Source organism: Odocoileus virginianus, chromosome 1, assembly GCF_023699985.2.
Source record: "Odocoileus virginianus isolate 20LAN1187 ecotype Illinois chromosome 1, Ovbor_1.2, whole genome shotgun sequence".
NCBI classification, from domain to species: Eukaryota; Metazoa; Chordata; class Mammalia; order Artiodactyla; family Cervidae; genus Odocoileus; species Odocoileus virginianus.
The window spans coordinates 3,418,597-3,439,559 of record NC_069674.1 but is presented as its reverse complement, the minus strand read 5'-3'; the positions used below and the strand labels follow the sequence as shown (position 1 = coordinate 3,439,559).

The following is a 20,963-nucleotide window of genomic DNA, read 5'->3' as shown; positions in this document are numbered from 1 at the left end:
TGGACATACAGGTATTTTCTATTAAACCATAAAACCCCAAGAGAAGGAGAGCACGCTCCATCCTTAATTCTCCTGAATCAGGGAGCATGTTGGCTCCACTCCTTTTTAGAGGTATGGCAAGAATCTGTGCTCGTCAGAAGCACTTATTTCATTTGAAGGATGAGGAGAGTTTCTGAAAGCTGATGAAAACAGTCAGGGAAGAAGGTAGCCTGAATCTAGAAGTGAACTTCCTGGGTTTCTTCAAGTTAGTAATTCCGAGCGGAGTAGGTCTGTTCATTTGATCCATTGACAGATTCTCAATTACAGTTGATATAGAGAAATCAGGGTGTCTTTCATCTGTGTCAACTGACTCTGTCATCAATAGGCTTACAAATGATAGCAACCACAAAAGATAAAAGCACAATTGTGATTCTGAAGTCTTGATGAGGAAAATACTTTAAACTGGAGTCTTTCCAGTCTCTTATGAATGTTACTGTATCAGCTGAGCTGTTTCCTACCTGTCATCCCACTCAGAACGGGCTGTGAGAAATCACTCATCGTTTGGTAGGTTTCAGTCTTCTGTCCTCTTTGAGATGTGGCTCAAACTCAGCTAGTTTCCTGGTGTTCTATGTTCATCCCAAGGGGAATCTTTCTGTATCAGAGTTCACCTGAGCGTCTCAGATGTAGGAGTCATCATTAATTCTTTCAGGTGAGCTTTTTCTCCATTGCATGCAGGCCCTTCAGTTGCTTTGGCGTAGTGGCACATTTTATAAATGGATAGATTGAAAGCGGGAGAAGAAGGGGATGACAGAGGATGAGATGGTTGGATGGCATCACCACCTCGATGGACATGAATCTGAGCAAGCTCCTGGAGCTGGTGATGGACAGGGAGACCTGGTGTGCTACAGTCCATGGGGTCACAAAGAATTGGACACGACTCCAAGACTGAACTGAACTGATGCTGAAAAGGGGAAGTTGCTAGTGTTGAAACCCGAACCTGCTTAAGGAGCTGACGCTGGTGTGCGCCTGAGAGCTTCCGAGAGAAGTTACGGGTTCGAGAATTCTCGGAAAGAGAGAGAAAGCTTTGAAATAAAAGGGGAAATGGGCCCATGCACAGGGACAGTTTCTCTTAGAGATCTTAGAAGAGTGGTTTCCTCACATTTCACCATTGACCCCATTTCACAAAAGTTTCACAAAATAATAGCCGTCCTAAGAACTGTGTCCACTTGTATTTTCTGTTTTATTGTAGTTTTTCTCTGAATGCTGGTTCACACAGTAAGTGATAGAATTAATTTCATCACACAAATCTTGCAGTTGTCTTCATGTGGCTGCTTCTGTGTTCCCCAACAAGTAGTCATCTTCCCTGTTTCCTGTGGGGGCTGGTGGAGAGTCAGACTCACATTCAGCAGATCTTATTATTATTTGATAGGCTGAGCTCCAGTTCTTAAGGACTTTACATTTAATGCTCAGCAAAAGAAACTTAAAAAGACATGATAAGGCACATGGAACCTTGTACGCTTGTCTGATGAATTGAGGAAACATATCTTCCTTCTGTGTTTTATCATTGATTTCTAAAATGTAAGTTTTTTTTTCCTTTATAGTAGTCATTGTTTCCCCCTTTTCATCGTTCTCCTTTACAAAGTGTTCATCTGCAGTGAGGACCTTGGTGGATCCCGCATCTTAAGCCAGGGATCCTTTGTTTCAATGATATGCAGCTCCCATCGTGGCAACAGGGTCCTGACTGGATGCTGAAATGAGGGTAGGTGGGCTAGAGCCCCAAGTTCTCAGGAGGCCTTGGCTTCAACCCCATCACCTTGGCGCCGTCCCAACCTACGTCTCCTCCCATGGATGCTGTTCCACTCTCCCAGGGCTGCCCGCATCCGCGTCTCCATCTCTCAGTGATCTGTTCACCGAGACCACACTAGCCCGTAAGGCTCCAAGAGGAGCTCTGTGTGTTGTGATTCTGTCTGAACATCTTTGCTGATAACAAGTTGCCTGGAATGAATGATCAGGGTCCGGTCTCTCCTGGTGCTCGTGTGAAGAAAGACCCACGTTCTCTGAATTGCAGTGGCAGTAACACTCAAGTTTTCCTGAAGTCCTCTTCCTAAAACGTCCACATTTCTGATGTTTTCTGTGTGCTGAGCGCTGGGCATCCGCAGAAGCAGACGTGTCCTTAAGGTGACCTCAGTCCAGAGAGGAGAGCCTCTGATGGAGCCCTGGCTCTGTCTGTTGGTTTAATAGTTGAGCCCACTTAGTCCTGGCCACGCACTGTGAGTGGTCTACTATTGTGTGCATTTAACAGCTGAAACCTGGAAGCAGTGGCTTACCTATGGCCAGCAAGTGAAACAGACCTGGGATTTGCACATAAGAAATTATTCTGACCTTAAAGCTCATTCCTCTAACTGATATGTAGCACTTCATTCTTCCCAGGGTTTGCCCTGGAGAAACCCACAACGGGGCAAGGAAACCAGATGTGGAAGTGGGCCACGATACCATGATGGACAAGACTTCACACAAGCACGGGACATAAAAGTTGTGATGGGAGAACACTCAGGCAGAAGTGAAATCTAGGGAGGAGGTAGGAGGTGGCATTTAACTGGGCATTGAAGGATGAGTAGGAGCTCATCGGACTGGAGGGTTGGGGTAGATACTAGAGCTCCTTCTTCGGTAGACAACATGTTTTCTTTGACCTTCCTCTGTTCACGTCCTTGCTTCTGTATTAGCTTCCAAGAGGAGTTGCCAAGTGTCATCGCCATGGCTTATTGCATCTCCAGTGTGAAGTGACCCATTTGGGGGTCATTCACACCGCCATTTACACTCATCCCCAAAGTCAAGTCAAATGTGTTCTGCAAAGCTGGACAACAGTGGTTTCACAGACGGATCCTCCTCTGGGAATTGCCTGCAGGAATCTGTTGACTTATTTATTTGGTGTTGAAAACGAAGCAGGAGAATTCAAAGGCTTGGAGGGACTTGTTATATAAGATGTATCTTCCTACGTGGGTATGAAAGCTCTTCCTGACCCTGATTCTGGTGCTAGATAACCACACCTGGGCCAGACGGCAGGGGGTGAGCAGAGGTCCTGGGAAACCAGAGAGGAGGTAGTGCGCATGCCCGGAGGATGGCCCAGGGGCTCCTTTGAGGATGTCTGTCCAGAGGCACCAATGACCACATTGCGACAGCGGAAAGACATGAGTCTCCCCTCCACGCCTGCTGTTACCCAACTAGCAGGAGAGCTCATTCACAGCGGGCCTTGCGAACAGCCCTGGAAATTTCAACCCGGGCCATCAGAGACTGTCACCAAGACATCTGTCGGGCTGCTGTTGCCAAGGTCATCCTGGCAGCGTGAGGCGCCTGGGGAGAAGCGGGCAGTGCCCAGCCATGACCAGCCAGCTCAGGTTGCCCACCTGCCTGGGCGCCAGGTTGCCCATGCTCTCTGGCCAGGCTTCACAGTACGAAATGGGTCAGGGGGAGACGTGAAAGACAGCAATTGGAGTGGAATTAAGCTACTTCGGCATGAAACATGCACATTTTAAAATAAGGTTTTCAAAATGCCACACAGCTTGTATTGCATCTGGTCCCCCTGACGGTTGAGACGAGGCTGCTGTTGAACAGCCCGGGGTGTGACCAGGTGTAGGGGAGACAGTTTCAGACTTTTTGCACAGTGGCAATTTGCATAAATTTGATTATCAACCTTGGAATATCTACCTGGACTCACCCAATAGAATTTCCCAGCTGGAAGGTATTCATACCAGGGGACACCTAATTCAGGGAGTGTGATGCGTCTGCACAGAGTAGAGAGTTGGACTTACAGGGGGACCCACGGCAGGCCCATCCTTCCAACCATTGCCTGGGTGACCTCGGGCAAGTGGTCAGGTCTCTCAGAGCTCCTTTTCCTTTATTTATGAGCTGAGAATTAGTTATTTCCAAGTATTGTTGGGAGAGTTAATTAAGATAGTACAGTGACCACGCGGGGCTCCCAAGGGCTCTCAATACATGCCTTAAGTTTGTGGGTTTTTTTGAATATTTATTTATTTAGGGCTGCGCTGGGACTTGGCGCTGCTCTCGGGCTTTCTCTAGTTGCGGCGAGCAGGAGTCACTGTCTTCCTGCAGGGCACGGTCTCAGCAGCTGTGGCCCAGGGGCTGAGTTGCTCTGGGGCACGTGGGATCTTCCCGGACCAGGAATCAGATCCACGTCTCCTGCACTGGCAGACGATTTTTACCCACTGGACCGCCAAGCAAATCCCTCTCCACTCATTTTATTTGGACTTTTCGCCACCCTACTTGCAGGAGGGGAAGCTGAGGTTTACAGAGGTCGAGCTGACACCACGTGATCACCCGTGGTCCAAGCAAAGCCCCCTCTGCCTTCCCCCTTCCGGTGCCTCACGCTCCCCCCTGCCTCTCTTCCTCCCTCCCTGCGTCTCCCTCCCAGTTCAGGCTCTAGCCCCCTTTCCCTCCCACCATCAGCAGACCTTATATCACATCCGCTGGGTAGCTTTCAGTTAGTATTTTTGCAAAACACGTATCTTTGTACGAATGCATTTCTCATTTGTTAGAAGGTTTCTGGATGTATGCGTATGTGTTGTGTGTGCATTATTTGTGCAAATGCATTCACACATGTCTGCATGTGTGCGTGTGTCAGTGTGCGTTTCTGTCTCTGAGTTTTTGCTCTGAGCACTCTGTCTGTCATCCATCCCTGCTGCCCTGTATACACGTGGCCTTGCTGCTCATCGCTGCTTAGTGTTGACTGGCGTGCGTCCAGAGCATTCTGCACGGCCCTCCGCGAGCACGGGCACGTGGTTTGCCTCCAAACCCTCTCCCCACCTCCACCACCACCTCTTTCCCCTTGTGCTTCCTAAGAGAAAGAAAGTGAAAGTGTCAGTTGCTCAGTCATGTCTGATTTTTTTGTGACCCCATGGACTGCAGCCCATCAGGCTCCTCTGTCTATGGAATTCTCCTGGCAAGAGGACTGGAGTGGGGTGCCAGTCCCTTCTTCAGGGGATCTGCCCAACCCAGGGATTGAACCCGGGTCTCCCACATTGCAGGCTGACTCTTTATTGTCTGAGCCACCAGAGAGTGCTTCCTGAGGCAGAACCAAAGGACATTTATATGCTACAAGTTTGCATCTCCTATTAGAGTCTGAGTCTACGAGAACACATTTCCTGACTTACATAGAAAGCACTCAGCACACAGTAACATATCTGTAAACACGGGGCCAGAGGCTTTCCCAACAGCTGGACACACTGGCTCAGGCCTGGCATCCTGTGACCTCATCTCCAGGGACAGTGGGTAACATTACCTTACCTCGTAAAGGTTTATGATCAGCGAGGGAAGCATCTTTTAGGGAAAGAGGAAAATCATTCAAATGGAATTTGTCATTGAATTCCTTTGAATACGCCATATTATTCATTTATCCAAACAAACAGTATCAAGCACTTACTCTAGGTGATGGAGGTATGGATTTTGCAAACCATTTGAATGCTTTCAGTATTCCCAGATCCACAGAAGATTCTGGCTTCCAGGGCAGTGAACTCCAGTCCGTGAGTCTGCTGTGGCCTTTGGAGAGGACGCTGTCAGAATGTACACAGGGGAGGGTGGGTGGTGGGTCACAGCTCAAGTCCCAGTCTCCCTATGAGAAATGAGATGCTCTGAAAACAGTGCGAGAGGGGAACTGTGTGGAAACATTTGTCTTTCTGTGAAGACAAGAGGCTGATGGGAAAAAACGGTTAGGATTTTTTTCCCATGGTCTTTCCTTTTAGGAAATCAGAGGAGTGGTCTACTTGGATACAAGTTTTTTTTTTTTTTTCTATTGACTGTGATTCTGAGTGAGGGCATATAACTGTAATTGACAAGTAACAAGAGTCACTCTAGACCTGGGGTCTGCAAGCTTTTTCTGCAAAGCCTCAGATAATAATGTTACGCCTTGCAGATGACATGGGCTTTGTCACAAGTTCAATTCTGCTACTATAGTGCAAAAGCATTCATTAGACAACATGTGAGTGAACAGGCTCAGCTGTGTCCCAGTAAAACTTTATTTATAAAATAAGAAGTGGATCAGGTTTGACTCAGGGGGGACCTGAGTCAGGGGGACCTGACTTAGAAGCTCACTTATTTGCTACATCTGGAAATCAACATACATTTATTAGGTCTCTTAAGATGGATCAGAGGCTTCCCTGGCAGCTCAGGGGTTAAGACTCCGTGCTTCCACTTCAGGGAATATGGATTTGATCCCTGGTCAGGGAACTAAGATCCCACAAGCCACACAACATGGCCAAATAAATAAATAGATAAGAGCAGTTCCTGTTTCTTCCTAATTGGCTGCAATTTTAGGGGGATATTCTTAGCAAAACTGTTAGGAGTAATAAAAAGAGAAGACAGAAGAGGAACTTGTCCTGTGTTCATTTGAGCTCATCTTGGTTGTACATGACAGAAAACCCAAGTCATGGTGGCTTATATAAGAGAGAGGTTTCTTTTTGTCTTCTGTATAAAAAAATGTGGAGGTAAGAAGCTCAGGAATCTGATGCTGCTGCTGCTGCTAAGTCGTGTCAGTCGTGTCCAACTCTGTGCGACCCCATAGACGGCAGCCCACCAGGCTCCTCTGTCCCTGGGATTCTCCAGGCAAGGATACTGGAGTGGGTTGCCATTTCCTTCTCCAGTGCATGAAAGTGGAAAGTGAAAGTGAGATGGCTTTTCTGTTTTCTCCCATGAACGGTCTGGATTTCATGATTCAAAATTGTAGCAAACATTTCAGGTAGAAAGATGGGAAAAGGGGAGAGGAGAAGAAGAGTATTAGTAAATTAAGAATATTCACCTCAGTGAATGCTTTACCAGTCACCTCTATTTATCGCCTGTCATGGTTGATTTTATGTGTCAGTGCAGCTGGCCCATGGTACCAGCGTTTTGGTCTCCTAGATGTTGCTGTGAAGGACTGGTGCTTTTTAATGTGATTAACATTTAAGTCAGTAGCCTTCTGAGTAAAGCATATTACCCTCTTTAGTGTGGGTGGGCTTTGTCTAATCAGTTGAAGGCTTTAAGAGAAAAGAGACCAACCTCTCCAACGGAAGACGGAATTCTACCTCCAGATGGCCTTTTCCCTGGGTTTCCAGCCTGCTGGCCTGCACAGTCCTACCCTGCAGATTTCATATTAGCAAGCCCCCACAATCAAATGAGCCAACTCCCTAAATTCCTAAAAATAACCAACCTCGGGATTTCTCAGATTGTCCAGTAGTTAAAAATCTGCCTTCCAATGCAAGGGACATGGGTTCAATCCCTGGTCAGGGAACTAAGATCCCACATGCCATGGGGGCAATTAAGCCTGCATGCCAAAGCTAAGGCCCAACACAGCCAAATAAAAAAAAAAAGTAACCAACCTCTCTCTCTCCAAATATGTATATGTATATGTATGTGTGTATGCATGTGTATGTGTACATGTACATGCATGCGTATATGTACACATATGTGTGTACACATATGTGTATATGTATGTGCATATGCGTGTGTACATGTACATGCATGTGTATATGCATATGTACATGTATGTGTATGTGTACGTGTATATGCATGTGTGTATGCACATGTATGTGTATGTGTACATGCATGTGTACATGCACGTGTATATGTGCACATACACATATGTGTACATGTATGTGTATGCGCACATGTATGTGTGCATGTGCATGCATGCGTATATGCACATGTATGTGTATGTGTACATGTGCATGTGTATGTGCGCGTGCATGTATATGTATGTGTGTGCATGTGTATGTGTACATGTACATGCACGCGTATATGTACATGTATGTGTATATGTGTGTGCATGTATGTGTACATGTATGTGTATGTGTACATGTATGTGTATATGTATACAAACGTTTGGATTCTGTCCCTGGTGGCTCAGATGGTAACGCGTCTGCTACAATGCGGGAGACCCAGGTTCAATCCCTGGGTCCAGAACCTCTGGAGAAGGCAATGGCAACCCATGCCAGAAGTCTTGCCTGGAAAACCCCGTGGACAGAGGAGCCTGGTAGGCTGCAGTCTGTAGGGTTGAAAAGAGTCGGACAGGACTGAGCGACTTCCGTTTCCTCTTTATGTGTACACACACACACACACACACACACACACACACACACCCTATTGGTTCTGTTTCTCTGGAGCAATCCAGTCTTCAGGAAGCTTACCCACATCTCCTCCCTAGTGATAATTTTCAGTATGTATCTCTATAAGCTCTTTTTCTAAACTTACTTCTTTGGATCCTGACGGGACTCTCCAGGGAATCTTACCTTGCTGCCCATATTCACTTTTATTTTCAGGGAACTGTAAGTTAGAATTGGTTTCTCTTGCCGATGGTTAATGCGAAAAAAAAATCAACATCTTCAGGGATCCTACTCTAAGGCCATTTTGATCCCTTAGAGCAACAAGGCAGCTGACGTGCCTGCTTCTTGTCGGTGGTGTTGCTGTCGGCACATAGTAGGTGCTTGGTTAAGACGGGCTGATGGAGCCAGTCGTGAGTCAAAGCTGTTCGGGGCAAAGTGAGCGAGATCAGCGGAGTGAGAACGGGCTGGGGCGGCCGCAGGACCCCTGGCCGCACATGCGCACGCAGACCGGATCAGCGGAGCCGGTGCAAGCCGCCCGTCTGGGCGCGCTGGACGGGAGAGGAGGCTGAAGGCTGCGTGGCGCCCACGTGAGCAAGCCTCCCGCTCGCTGCACCTGCTCGGGGCCGCGGGGCTTCGGGCCCAGGCAGGGAGCCTGCCTGCCGGATCTGAGGTTTCTGGTAGCGCCGGGCGCCGGGGCCAGTGGAGAGGGAGGAGGGTAATGCGGGGCGAGCAGCTGGCGGCGGCCTCCTTGGCCGGCGGGCTGCCGCGCTCTGCCAGGCTCAGCTGCCTGTGTCCAGCGAGCGCAGGCAAGAGCCGGCGGGCGAGGAGCAGGCGTCGCCGTGGCCCCTGCCGTGTGCTTCCGGGGGGGAGGCGCTCACACCCGCTGCTCTCTGCCGCGGCCCCCGCCACCTCCCTCGGCACAGGGAACCCTCACCTGGGAAGGGCTAGTCTGTACTGCGCTCGGATCCTCCCGGGACCCCCAGCAGGGACTTAACCGGAGTGGGCCATCAAGGCAGACCCTTGCTTCGCAGATACCTGAGGGCTGGTCAGGCGCCTTACTCTTGTTTGGAGTATCTCTGCTGCTCATTACTGACTGTGTGGGTGTTGGAAAGACTGCGGAATCGTTTCAAGCCTCAGTTTCCTCATCGGTGAAATGGGCTCACAATGAACATTAGGGGCTGAACTGTGTACCTCCTTATTTACACGTCGAAGTTGCAACCGCAGGACCTCAGAATGGGACCGTGTCTGAAGACATGGTCTTTAAAAGGCTGATTCACATAAAGTGAGGTCACTGGGCGGGCCCCTCACCCCACGTGACTGGTGTCCTGTATGAAGAGCAGGTCGGACCCACGGAGGGACCACCCAGGACAGGGGCCCCAGAAGGCGCCAACGCTGTGGTCCTGGGCTCCTCGTGATGCTCTGTTGCGGCTGCCCTAGCGACCTAATGCCATGCGTGTCTAAGAGGTTTCTAAGGGTCAATTAAGACAGCGGGGTCCAGTGCTCAGTGTCCTTCCTGGCACAGACTAGTTAAGTGTCTTCCATCTTCTGCTCTGCGGGCATTTCGAGGCAGTGCAATGCGGTAGCCCCAGGCCTGGCCTGCCCGAGTTTAGGTTGGGCACTTCCTTGCTGGGTGACGATGGGTATAATATTTAAATTCTCAAAATGTCAATTTCTTTTCATAAAACAGGGCAGTCGCAGGGCCTGCCTCACAGACATGCTGGGCTTGGGTACCCAGCACAGGGCAGCCCCAGGTAGCTGCTGTCACTGCAGGTATTGTGAGGCAAGTAAGCCTTGACTTGGTCCCTTTGCTGAGGATGGATGCTAGAAACTTAAGGCTCATTGAGGCAGACACTAAGGCCGGGAAAGAAGTGTGCAGGACACCCCTGAGCTTGAAGGATAAACTTGGGCCTGGTGCTTTTGTTCTAGAGGCATACTGATTAATTTTAAAACATGGATAAAATGCAGCCCTTTCTCTCTCTTTCAGAGATCTACCCTTTGAACAGACATCTTTTAGATATATTTTTGTTGTTATATTTTTAATTGGAATATGGTTGATTTTTTTTAAGTTAGAGGATAATTACTTTACAATATTGTGATGGTTTTTGCCATAACTTTTTTTTAATATTTAGAGGATAATTAGTTTATAATATTGCAATATTGTGATGGTTTGGGGGAGTATAGTTGATTTTTGTTGTTGTTTAGTCACTAAGTCACGTCTGACTCTCTGTGACCACACGGACTGTAGCCTGCCAGACTCCTCTGTCCATGAAATTTCCCAGGCAAGAATACTGGAGTGGGTAGCCCTTTCCTTCTCCAGGGGATCTTCCCAACCCAGGGTTCGAACCCGCATCTCCTGGTTGGCAGGTGGATTCTTTACCACTGAGCCATCAGGGAAGCCCACGGTTGATTTACAATGTGTTAGTCTCAGGTGTGCGGCACTGTTTCAGTCATACATACATCTGTATCTATTTTTCCAGTCTTTTCCGTTATCACTTCACTTCAGTCACTCAGCTGTGTCCGACTCCTTGTGACCCCATGGACTGCAGCATGCCAGGCCTCCCTGTCCATCACCAACTCCCGGAGCTTGCTCAAACTCATGTCCATCGAGTCGGTGATGCCATCTTTTCCCTTATAGATTATTACAAAAGATTGAGTAGAGTTCCCTGGGCTGTCCAGTAGGTCCTTGCTGGTTACATACTGTAAATACAGTGCTGTGTGTCTGTTAATCCCAGTAGATTTATTTTTACTGAGGTCCAATAACGTTGGGCTTCTAACATGGTATATTTCATGTGGACACAACATGTTTGTGCCCCCTGCAGTGTACTCACCACTAGAAACTGTTCCATCCGTCCCCTCGATCCTCTTGCATCCATCTCGCCCCCGCCCCTTCCGGTCTGGTAACCACTTCTCTGCTCTTGGTCACTCCATGTTTTTGTGTTGATTTATTTTTGTTTGTCTGCTGTCCTCCATGTATGACTGAAATGATATGGCACTTGTTTTTCTCTGACGTACTTTGGCTAACAGATTTGTCAGTATACGATGCATGGTTGTTAACTGGAAGCAGATGTTTACGGCAGCTCTAGGACCTTTTCATCTGGGAGAAGAGAAGTTTCATAAACTTTGCACAGCCACTCCCTGCTTCCGCCCCCCCACCCCCACCCCCTTGCAGAACCATTCCACTGTCTGCCTCTGTGAATCTATTTTAGATCCCTCTATAGCCGTGGAGTCAGGCAGTATTTGTCCTTCCGTGACTGGGTTACTTCACTCAGTGAAACGTCCTGAGGGCTCATCTGTGTCATCTGGCTCAGCTGGAAGTCCTGCCCTTTCTCTTTTAAAAGCTGTCCAAGTCAAGTATGCAGAAAACTTGGGCTCTGGGCACCTGGGGCCAGAAAAGCCCACGGAAAGGTTCCAAGTGTCACCACTTGGCCTGTCCATCCACCAGCCATTTGCGAGCTTGTCCTTCCGATCAATGTCTCTTGAAGACAGAGCAGGTGCAGGATGGGTGTGTATGTGTGTTTGGGGCCTGGGGGTGGGGGGGCAGAGTTCCAAGAGATCTGAAGCTGCAGGGCCAGCAGGAGACTCCTTTGAAGGATCAGGTATAATCTTGCAAATGTGTGTGAACTTTGCAAGATATCCATATTCATTTTAGATATAAAATCACATTTACGGTCTTTACTGAGAAGTAAAATAGAAGTGCCCTGAGGGTTTCATGCCCTTCCCCAGCAGACACTGCTGAGCAGCTTGGGGTACCACCCACTCGGTTAGGCCCAGGGCCCTGGGAACCTTCTGCCTTCTCCTCCCCCAGCTCACGTCCTATCTTTGGACAGCGGTGCTGGGCGGCATTCATGGCCCCCGTGAGTCAGCAGTGGATGCTCTCAGAGACGTGAACTGATGGTGGTTTTAAGATGTGACCCACCCCAACCCAGGAGAACAGACCAGTTCTGAGATGCTCAGGGATGAACCACTTTGCCACAAGGGCTGCTGGTCTCGCCCATCACCCAGGTGCCCCTGTGGCCGCCAGGGTCCAGCTGTGTTAGGGGAGGGGGCGCTGCTCACCCCACTCCCCAGGCCTCCTTTCTGAGTCTTGGCTGCTGCGGCCTCGACGGCCGGTTTGCTTGGGGACTTCACACTACAGTGACCGCCCCTTTCCCTCCAGAGCGACCACCCCCCTGAGCGTCTGTGTGGCCTGGCACAGTGCCTGCAGCCCACACCAGCGATACCCTGGGTTCAGGAGCCCCTGGGTGTGGCCCATCGGGAACACACCACTGCTGTTCCCATCTGGAAAGCCCCCTCCCTGCAGGGATGTCTAAATAAAAGACAAACACGACATGAACCGAAGCCGGACTGTGTGACAGGGCTCTCACACGGGGCTTTTCCATTTTTGTACTCTCGGCCGAGCCAGCCAAGCTCCCAGCTGCCCATCCTGACCTTCTGGAATCAGTGCCAAGTAAACGCTTAGAGCCAAATTTCAGGCTGTGGTTGAGGGGGGCCCCTGCAACCCTGCAGGAGCAGGAGTCGAGCGTCCACTCCAGGGAAAGACACGGGGCCTTGGGTCTCGCTGGTGTGTGTTGCTATAGAAGGACTGAGGTCGGGGGTCAGGGGAGGAGCATAACAGAGGAAGTCTTCTATTAAAACCTTCAACTGGATATGGGTCTACTCTGCCTTCTCTTTGCAAGACGCTGCACTGGCTTCACAAGGGCAAAGGCAGGACCGCCTGGAGCCCAGGGGAGGCACTCTCTCAGGGCTGGGGGTGATGGCCACGCTCCCCCAGGCCAGGGAGTGTCCGAGGCCTGAAGCCCTTTGGTCCCAGAGGCTCCCGACCGGGAGGCGGGCAGTCACACGGGGGCAGCAAAAACCTCTGGGCGTCGGCGTCGCCCAGGTGCTGGAAAGCACAGGTGTCCCTACCTGCAGGCTATCGGCTCAGCAGGCTCGGAGTCCCCACTGGGCGTTTCTCCTCCACCAGCCACTCCGTCTGCCCAGGGGCAGCGGCCAGGGGGTGCCGAGTGCCCAGGGTCAGGACCAAGCTCAAGGACGTGAGGCCCAAGAGCGGGCCAGCCACCCCTGTCCCTGTCTCTCCTTGAGCTCAGGACAGAGCAGGGAACCCTTGAGTGCCATAAGGTCACCCACCGGCTTCTTTCCTTTTAACCATCAGACACCCTTGAGGTCCTGGTTGATTTTCACAGAGAAACAGACGATTCTCTGAGTTAAAAAGACAGACCGTAGTTAAGTTTTCTGAATTTTAAGGAAAATAAAGGCCAAGATTGCCGTGCCTACTGTTCCTGGTGGGGGCGGCGGAACGGGGTGGGGGCGGGCGGGCGGGAAAAAACCCACCAGGCAAACAGAAAAGAAGCCATTCTTTGATGCCCGCGGGCATCTTTGCTCCTCAGCAGGCCCTGCACTTGGCAGGGGGACAAACAAAGCCCCTCGCCGCGTGGTCCCTTCGCGCGCCCCCACCTCCCCCCCGCCCGCCCGGGTGTGACCTGCCCGCAGCGGTGCCCCGGGGGCGCAGGTCTAGCCACCTGCACAGGTTGGCGGAGCAGGCGCCCGCTCCCCCTCCCCCGCTGGCGCCCCCTCCCTCTCCGTTCCCCCCTCCCCTTCCGCGCCGGCGCCCCCTCCCCAGCCCCTTCCCCGCCCCGCCGCCGGCCGGAGCATGCGCCGTGCGCCGCGGGAGGCGGGCGGGAGCGGCGCGCATCACTCGGGTCCCCTTCCTGCACCGCGCCGCCACTTGCCCGGTTGCTAAGCAGTGGTCGTTGTTTCTGTGGCGATTGCAGAGGCTGTTGCTAATTGCAGAAGCCCCGCGAAGCCGCAGCATCGCTCCGCTTCTGCTCTGTGCATTTGAAAGAGAGAACTAGGCTGCTGTACCCAGTCGCCCTCCCTCCCCTCCCCACCCCCTCTCCAGCAGCCGTGGGCTTTGGGAAGTATGGACTAAGCCCCAGTCCTCCGGCCGGCTGGACTCTGGGGGCCCCGAAGTCCTCCCGCTCAGATCGCACCTGCCGCTGAGCCGGCGTGCACCCTGAACCAGGGGACCATGACCACAGCCAAGGAGCCCAGCGCTTCGGGGAAATCCGTGCAACAGCAGGAGCAGGTAAGGCTGGGCTCGAGGTGCGTGTGCCCGAGAGGCAGAGAGAGGCGGTGGGGGTGGCGGTTGTGTCTCTTGAATGAGTGTGTGTTTGCACGACTATAGCCGCCTGAACCCCCGGCTGCCCAGGGAGTTCAGGAGCCCTGACGGTGCCGGAGGGGCTGCCTCTGTCCTCCCCACCCGCTTCTAGTTTTGAAGGATCCCTAGTCCATCCATAATGCATGGGCTCAGGGAGCGTCTGGAGAGGTGAACTCGATGTGTGCGGACCGCTGACAAAGGCCTCTCTCAGCTGCCAAATGTAGCCTGTCAGTTGTGAAAGGTGCCGGCTACTTTGTAATCCGGGGAGGTGGGGCGGAGGGGGGCTGCAGGAAGTGGCTAGTGCAGCCCTCTCCCCAAATTCAGCTGCTCATGACTCTCCAGCAGGACTTTGCTTCGGTTCTAACACAAATCAACAGAAGACACGCCAGGTCTGCTTAAAGGACTTTTTTTTTTTCCGGATCCCTGTGTGCCCTTTCCCTGCTGCCCCGGCCCCAGTATTTTGGAAGGTGCTAGCAGATCACTGCCATTCGTCCTGGCGTTTAGAGAGTGCAGACTCTCCCAGCTGGAAAAGTCAGAGGATGCTCTGTGAAGACCAGAGGGGCCCCGGCTGAGAAGTGGCGGTTCTCAAAGGGCTGGCAGGGGAGGCCGGACTGAGTCAGTGTCCCCAGCTGGCAGGGGGCAGCCGCTCACCCTGCCCTGAGGAGGCCCAGCGTCTGCAGAAGCTCAAGGGATAAAGGGGAGCCCGCAAGCTCTTATAGAGAAATCCTCTTCTCAGAAGATCTTGAGGGTTCTTATCTTTTAATCAGTGCTTAGTTCTTGTCGGGCAGATCATTAAAGTAGATCCTGGGAGACACCCGTAGCTTGGCAGAGCAGCTTGCTCAGGCTTGGTGAATCCACAGCACCAACTGAGTCTCTCTGTGTATTTTAGAGGTGTTGTTCGCTGTCACTTGCTAGGGTTGGGGCAAGGAATGGGGACCCCTTTCAAGTTCAGAAAAGGCAAAGGGCCTCTTTGGGGGGGCCCCGTGTGACAGTCCCATCATCAACTCTTCAGAGACCTTCCAAAGGCAACTTTGGATCTATTCAGTGGATCTACTTAGTATGCAGTGCAAACTGCATGTTTTTGGTCATTTCCTTAAATCCCAGTTTTCCATAAAAAGTGAGACCATCTTATTGAGTGTATCATCATCATCTACAGAACTTAAGTGCAGTTTCGTTTCTTCTGGGAAGAAGATTTTGTCATTATGGAAATCTCGGAACCCTGCTGTGCAGTCGGCAAGCTTGTGTGAGGGTTAATGCTCACGGTGGCCTGGACGCAGGTTCACACGGGGCAAACGAAGCCTTCCTCCGGGGTGTGTTTTCAATAAAGTAACATGTCCAACTGGAATTAACCTCTGGTGACTGACAGGGTTTCCTCTTATTACCGAGCTCTTCCTTATTAGCTGTAAAATAAACCTGCCCTGGGCTTCCAGCTTCTAGCAAGGACTGGGGTAGCATCTCAGACCAGGGGACAATGTATTGCTATTCATGGGTCTAAACCCAAGGGTGGGCCCTCAGAAGCCCAGGCTGTCACGTAAAAGAAGGTCCATGGTTCCTGTTCAGTTTTGTTCTCAGTCTGCTTGATACCCTCACATGCCAGAATCCTGGAAATGTTTCATTAGGTTGTGGGTTTGGGAGGGTGGATAAGCCCTTGTTTGATGTTATACTTTTTATCTTGGGAAATCCCTTATACTTGAACATGCTGTAATTGTGGAAGACTTCAGCTGGCATGACCTGGCTTCTGGGAGCTGGTGGGATGTCCAGAAGAGTCTGTCTCACCCCAGGCAGTTGGGAGGGCCCTTTCCACTCTCCTCAGAGTGGTGTCGCCTAACCCTGAAGAATTCCCAGAGCCCATAGTCCAATAAATAAAAGGTCAGCAGCAGAGTTAGGAGAGGAGAAGCAAAATGGGATTGGAGGATGGAGATACTGCATCTAAAATAAATACACCATGAGCTTCCCTGGCGGACCAGTGGTTTAAGACTTCCAATGCAGGGAGCATGGGTTCGATCCCTAGTCAGGGAACTAAGATCGCACATACCTCGTAGGCAAAACACCAAAACATAAAACTGAAGCAATATTGTAGGAAATTCAATAAAAGACTTCTAAAATGGTCCGCATTAAAAAAAATTTTTTTAAGTGAAATACAATAAATATACCTTTAGGGGACATTGGTTAAAATCTTAACTGCCCCAGAAACAAAGAGGAAAATGAAATAGTTCATGAAGACTCTTTCTTCTTCCTCCATTATCTGTCAGTTTTCAGAAGATATTTAAGTTGTTTCTGTGTTTTGACTGCCGAGCTCTTAATGATTCCTCCACTCTTTCATATAATTTTCTTCTTTTTGACTCGTGATGCTTTGGGGATGGCCCCTTACCCAGGCTGGGAGAAATATGATCCAGTTTATTTTAGGAGAGAGAAAGAGATAGATGCCGGTTTGTGATTTGATTGTTGGGTGGGAGATCTTTTGATTGTGTTGTATTGTACTAACTTCATGACTACCTTCAAATCACCAAGCATTGCTTCCTGGTTGAAACTCTTAGCATTACCAAGCATATGGATTTAATGTGGCATGATGCTTATACATTTTTGGCTGTTGCAATAGACGACCACTTTGTTCTCAGCACGCTAACACACGTATTAGTTTCTTATCTGCCTTGGTAGTTGGGAGCCAGGCACATGGGTGGCAGCTGGAATTAGCTTTTATGTGCTGAGGATTACTGCAGTTTAATGAAAAAAAAAAAATCCAAGAAATAGCATAAAACCAATTGATTTTGCCTGTTAATTAGAGATTGCCGAGTTTTTCCAACCTGTTTTCTAAAATATGTACTATAAAGTGATGAATATGTGGGAGTTGTTTTTTTTTTTAAGGAAACTGTATGACGTATTTTAGGCCTCCCAGGTGTCTCGGCAGTAAAGTACCCACCTGCCAATGCAGGAGATGCGAGTTCGATCCCTGGGTCGGAAAGATGCCCTGGAGGAAGAAATGGCAACTTGCTCCAGTATTCTTGCCTGGGAAATCCCATGGACAGAGGAGCCTGGCGGGCTACAGTCTATGGGGTCGCCAAGAGTTGGACATGATTGACTGGGCACCCACGATGCACCTACTGGAGTGAAATGGGACATAGACTTCTAGAAAACTATTTTCCCTTCTCTCTGAAGATGCTAAAAGTTATTTTTAAATGAAGTATAAAAAAACCCAGAGATGCTTGGAAACAATACATCTTTTAAGCTGAAGGAATTAAATCCACCCTTTGATTCCGAAGCCAGTCGGGTGTTACAGAGGCTTGTTGGTGAAAACAGAATCCACCCTGGCCAGCACCTCCCTTCAGATGTACCCAGAGGTTAGCCTAGTAAGTGAAGTAGAAAAATCAGAGGCTAATTTGATGTAGTGTATTCTCACAAACTAGATCCTACCTTAGAGAACTAAATTAAAGGTACTTTCTCTCCCTTTTTAAACTGTACTATCCTCACGTCAAATGGCTAACAGTTGGAAAATGCCCATCTCAGGTGCTGCTGAGAGACAGAGACGGAAGGCTCCGTGTCCATGATCCCGGTCAGCCGGAACACACTGTTTCTCACACAGCGAGCAGGGATGCAGACTCTGTAACTGTATGTGCGTGGATACGTACCCACGCACTCATGCGCACACACACACACACACACACAGGCAGGCCTCATGCATCACAGAATCCCAGAGCTGGAAGACTGCATCCTGTGATCCCTTCCACCTTCTTTGGCTGAGGAATCTCACAGATAAATGCAAATATCCCTTTTCTTTAAAGGTCTTCAGCAAAATCTCTTCATATGGAAATATTCTATGTTCTGTGGACGAGCCTGAATCTTTTGCTCTTTGTTAAGTTCAGTCACCTCGTAACTTCCCTTGATCTGAAAACCGGTAGCTCTGATAGTCCTGCCGGAGGTGAGTGGGTTGCCATTTCCTTCTCCAGGGGATCTTCCTGACCCAGGGGTGGATCCCGGGCCTCCTGCACTGCAGGCAGACTCTTTACCGTCTGAGCCACCAGGGAAACCCCTCACGGTTATTTTTGTTGCTTCTCAGTTTTTTTCTGAGCTGCACAAATCCTAATATGTAGTCCCCATGTGTCTCTTCTAGTAAATGATGGGCCCTGAGACCTGGTGCTGACTGATGGGTTAGATTAGATTGGGGATGTTAGTAGGGGCTGCTGGGAATGAAGAGTGACCACTAATGCAACTGGAATTTTCTTTGGTGGTGATGACAGTCTTAGAAATAGAGGTGATGGTCGACAGCTCTGTGAGTGTACTAAGTACCGCCCAACTGTACTTGTCGAAATAGTTCATTCCATGTTAAGTGAATTTCAGCTCAATAAACAATTTTAAAAGACGAAACCTAAAAAAAAAAAAAATCTAACTGTTTGTAATGATAATGGCACTATAGAAGTGTTTTCTGAAGTGAAGAAAATTTTACAAACAACTATAAAGTGAGCATTAACAGGCATGGAGGGACTTCCCAGGTGGTCCAGTGGCTGAGACTCCACACTCCCAATGAAGGGGACCTGGGTTTGACCCCTGGTCAGGGAACTAGATCCTGCACGCCTCAAACAAGATTGAAGAGCTCATGTGCTGCAACTAGGACCCAGTGCAGCCGAATAAATAAACTTTTAAAAAATAAATAAAGCGCAGTGCATGGAGCTGAGAATTTTGAGAGGGTGGACCTTCCCAAGGACACGCGGTTGACGACTTGACCTGCCCTGTCCAGTGCTTTTTGTACACTGTCTTGTTGCCTCTTTAAGGGGTTGAATGAGATACTTAAACAGAGGATCTCACTTTGACCATCATGACAGTTAAATTTTTTGTGTAACTGTCTTAAAAGAAGAGGCAATGTGAGGCGACTGCAGTGAAGGCAAATGTAGTAATAAAAAGAATGGGAAGGAGAAGAGGAAGAGAAAGAAGAGGAGGGAGAGGGGGAAAGAGGGGAAGAAGAACCAGAATGTTGAGGTTCAGTGCTCGGAAGTGCAAATGTGACTTACTTAAGAGTTTCTTAGTAGGAGAGATGGTTTTCTGATGACTCAGAAGGTGTCAGTGATGGCAGTAATTGCACTCATGTAAATCACATTCTTTTCTGCCCATGTTGCTGTTGCTGTTCAGTCGCTAAGTTGCGTCCGACCCTTTGCAACCCCATGGACTACAGCTCACCAGGCTCCTCTGTCCTTCACTGACTCCCACAGTTGGCTCAAATTTATGTCCATTGAGTTGATGATGCCATCTAGCCATTGCATCCTCTGCTGCCCCCTTCTCCTGCCCTCAGTCTTTCCCAGCATCAGGGTCTTTTCCAATGAGTTAGCTCTTCACAACAGGTGGGCTAAGGATTGGAGCTTCAGCTTTAGTCCTTTAGTCCTTCAAATGAATATTCAGGGCTGATCTCCTTTAGGATGGACTGCTTGAATCTCCTTGCAGTCCAAGGGACTCTCAAGAGTCTTCTCCAACACCACAGTTGAAAAGCGTCAGTTCTTCAGTGCTCAACTTTCTTTATAGTCCAGTTCTCACATCCATACATGACTATTGGAAGAAACCATAGCTCTGAGTCAATGGACCTTTGTCAACAAAGTGATGTCTCTGGTTTTAAATAAACCTTTCTGCCCGTGGACTAACTTATCTAAGACTCTTTGGATGAAAAGGAAACTTGAAAGAACTGGTGAAGGATAGGGATGGCAGACTCTTAAGTTTGTCTGGAAACACCTGTAGGATTTGTGAGCTTCCAGAGCAGGGAGAGAGAGAGAAAAGCACTTTCACTGCAAAATGGGTTAATGTGTGAGGGATTTGAGGGGGAGAATTCAGAAGTCATGGGTGTCCAAGCAAGAGCAGGTTCAGAAGAAGAGCTCAGGGCCTGGAGTTGCCAGGGTGGGTCCTGCAGCTGAGTGAGCAAAGGCACAGCAGTGTGACGTTGTTGAGGAGAGGAAGGGGCGTTGAGTGATGCTCTTCTCCGAGGAAGGATATATGGTCTCATTACTGGAGAGACCAACGCAGCAGTGAAGCAGACACCAGCGCAAAGCCGTAATCTGTGTGTCCTGCTGTCCACAGGTAGTTCCCAGTCTTCTGGGATGTGAGTCACATGGTGCATTAAAAGAAGTCTAAAAAGATATTGCTGCAGTGTGTGTCAGAGTGTTCTTGCCTATGGTTTCCCCAAGGAGTCTCATGGTATCCAGTTTTACATTTAGGCCTTTCATCCACTTTGAGTTTATTTTTGTACATGATGTTAGAGAATGTTCTAATTTCATTCTTTTTCATGTAGGTGTCCAGTTTTTCCAGCTCCACTTATTGAGGAGACTGTCTTTTCTCCATTGTATATTCTTGCCGCCTTTGTCATAGATTAATTAGCCTTAGGTGCATAGGTTTATTTCTGAGCTTTTGCTGCTTTTTTTTGTGCCAGTATCATACTGTTTTGATCAGTGTAGGCTTATTATATACTCTGAAGTCAGGGAGCCTGGTTCCTCCAGCTTCCTTTTTCTTTCTCAAGATTGCTTTGACTATTCAGGGTCTTTTGTGTTTCTGTATAAATAGAAAACTTTTTCTTGGTCCTAGTTTTGTCAAAAGTGCCATGGATGATTTGATAGGGATTGCATTGAATCTGTGCATTGGTTTGGGTGATATGTTCATCTTAACGATATTGATTCTTCCTGTCCAAGAACATGGTATATCTTTCTGTGTTAATGATATTGATTCTTCCCGTCCAAGAACATGGTATATCTTTCTGTGTCATCTTC

The 20,963-nt window shown here is 49.2% G+C and overlaps 1 protein-coding gene across 5 annotated transcripts in view; it reads left to right on the top strand.

The window, feature by feature from the left end:
* DPP6 (dipeptidyl peptidase like 6) overlaps positions 1-20,963 on the top strand; it is a 1,052,271-nt gene that overhangs the window by 513,772 nt on the left and 517,536 nt on the right. The window contains exon 1 of one of the 5 annotated variants that reach the window (XM_070450486.1): positions 13,734-14,154. The exons of the other annotated variants lie outside the window; for them this stretch is intronic. Within the exon in view, the coding sequence (XP_070306587.1) occupies positions 14,098-14,154 (57 nt within the window). The 5' untranslated portion in view covers positions 13,734-14,097. Of the gene's footprint in view, positions 1-13,733; positions 14,155-20,963 lie in introns of those variants that run through there. 5 annotated transcript variants of the gene reach the window in all.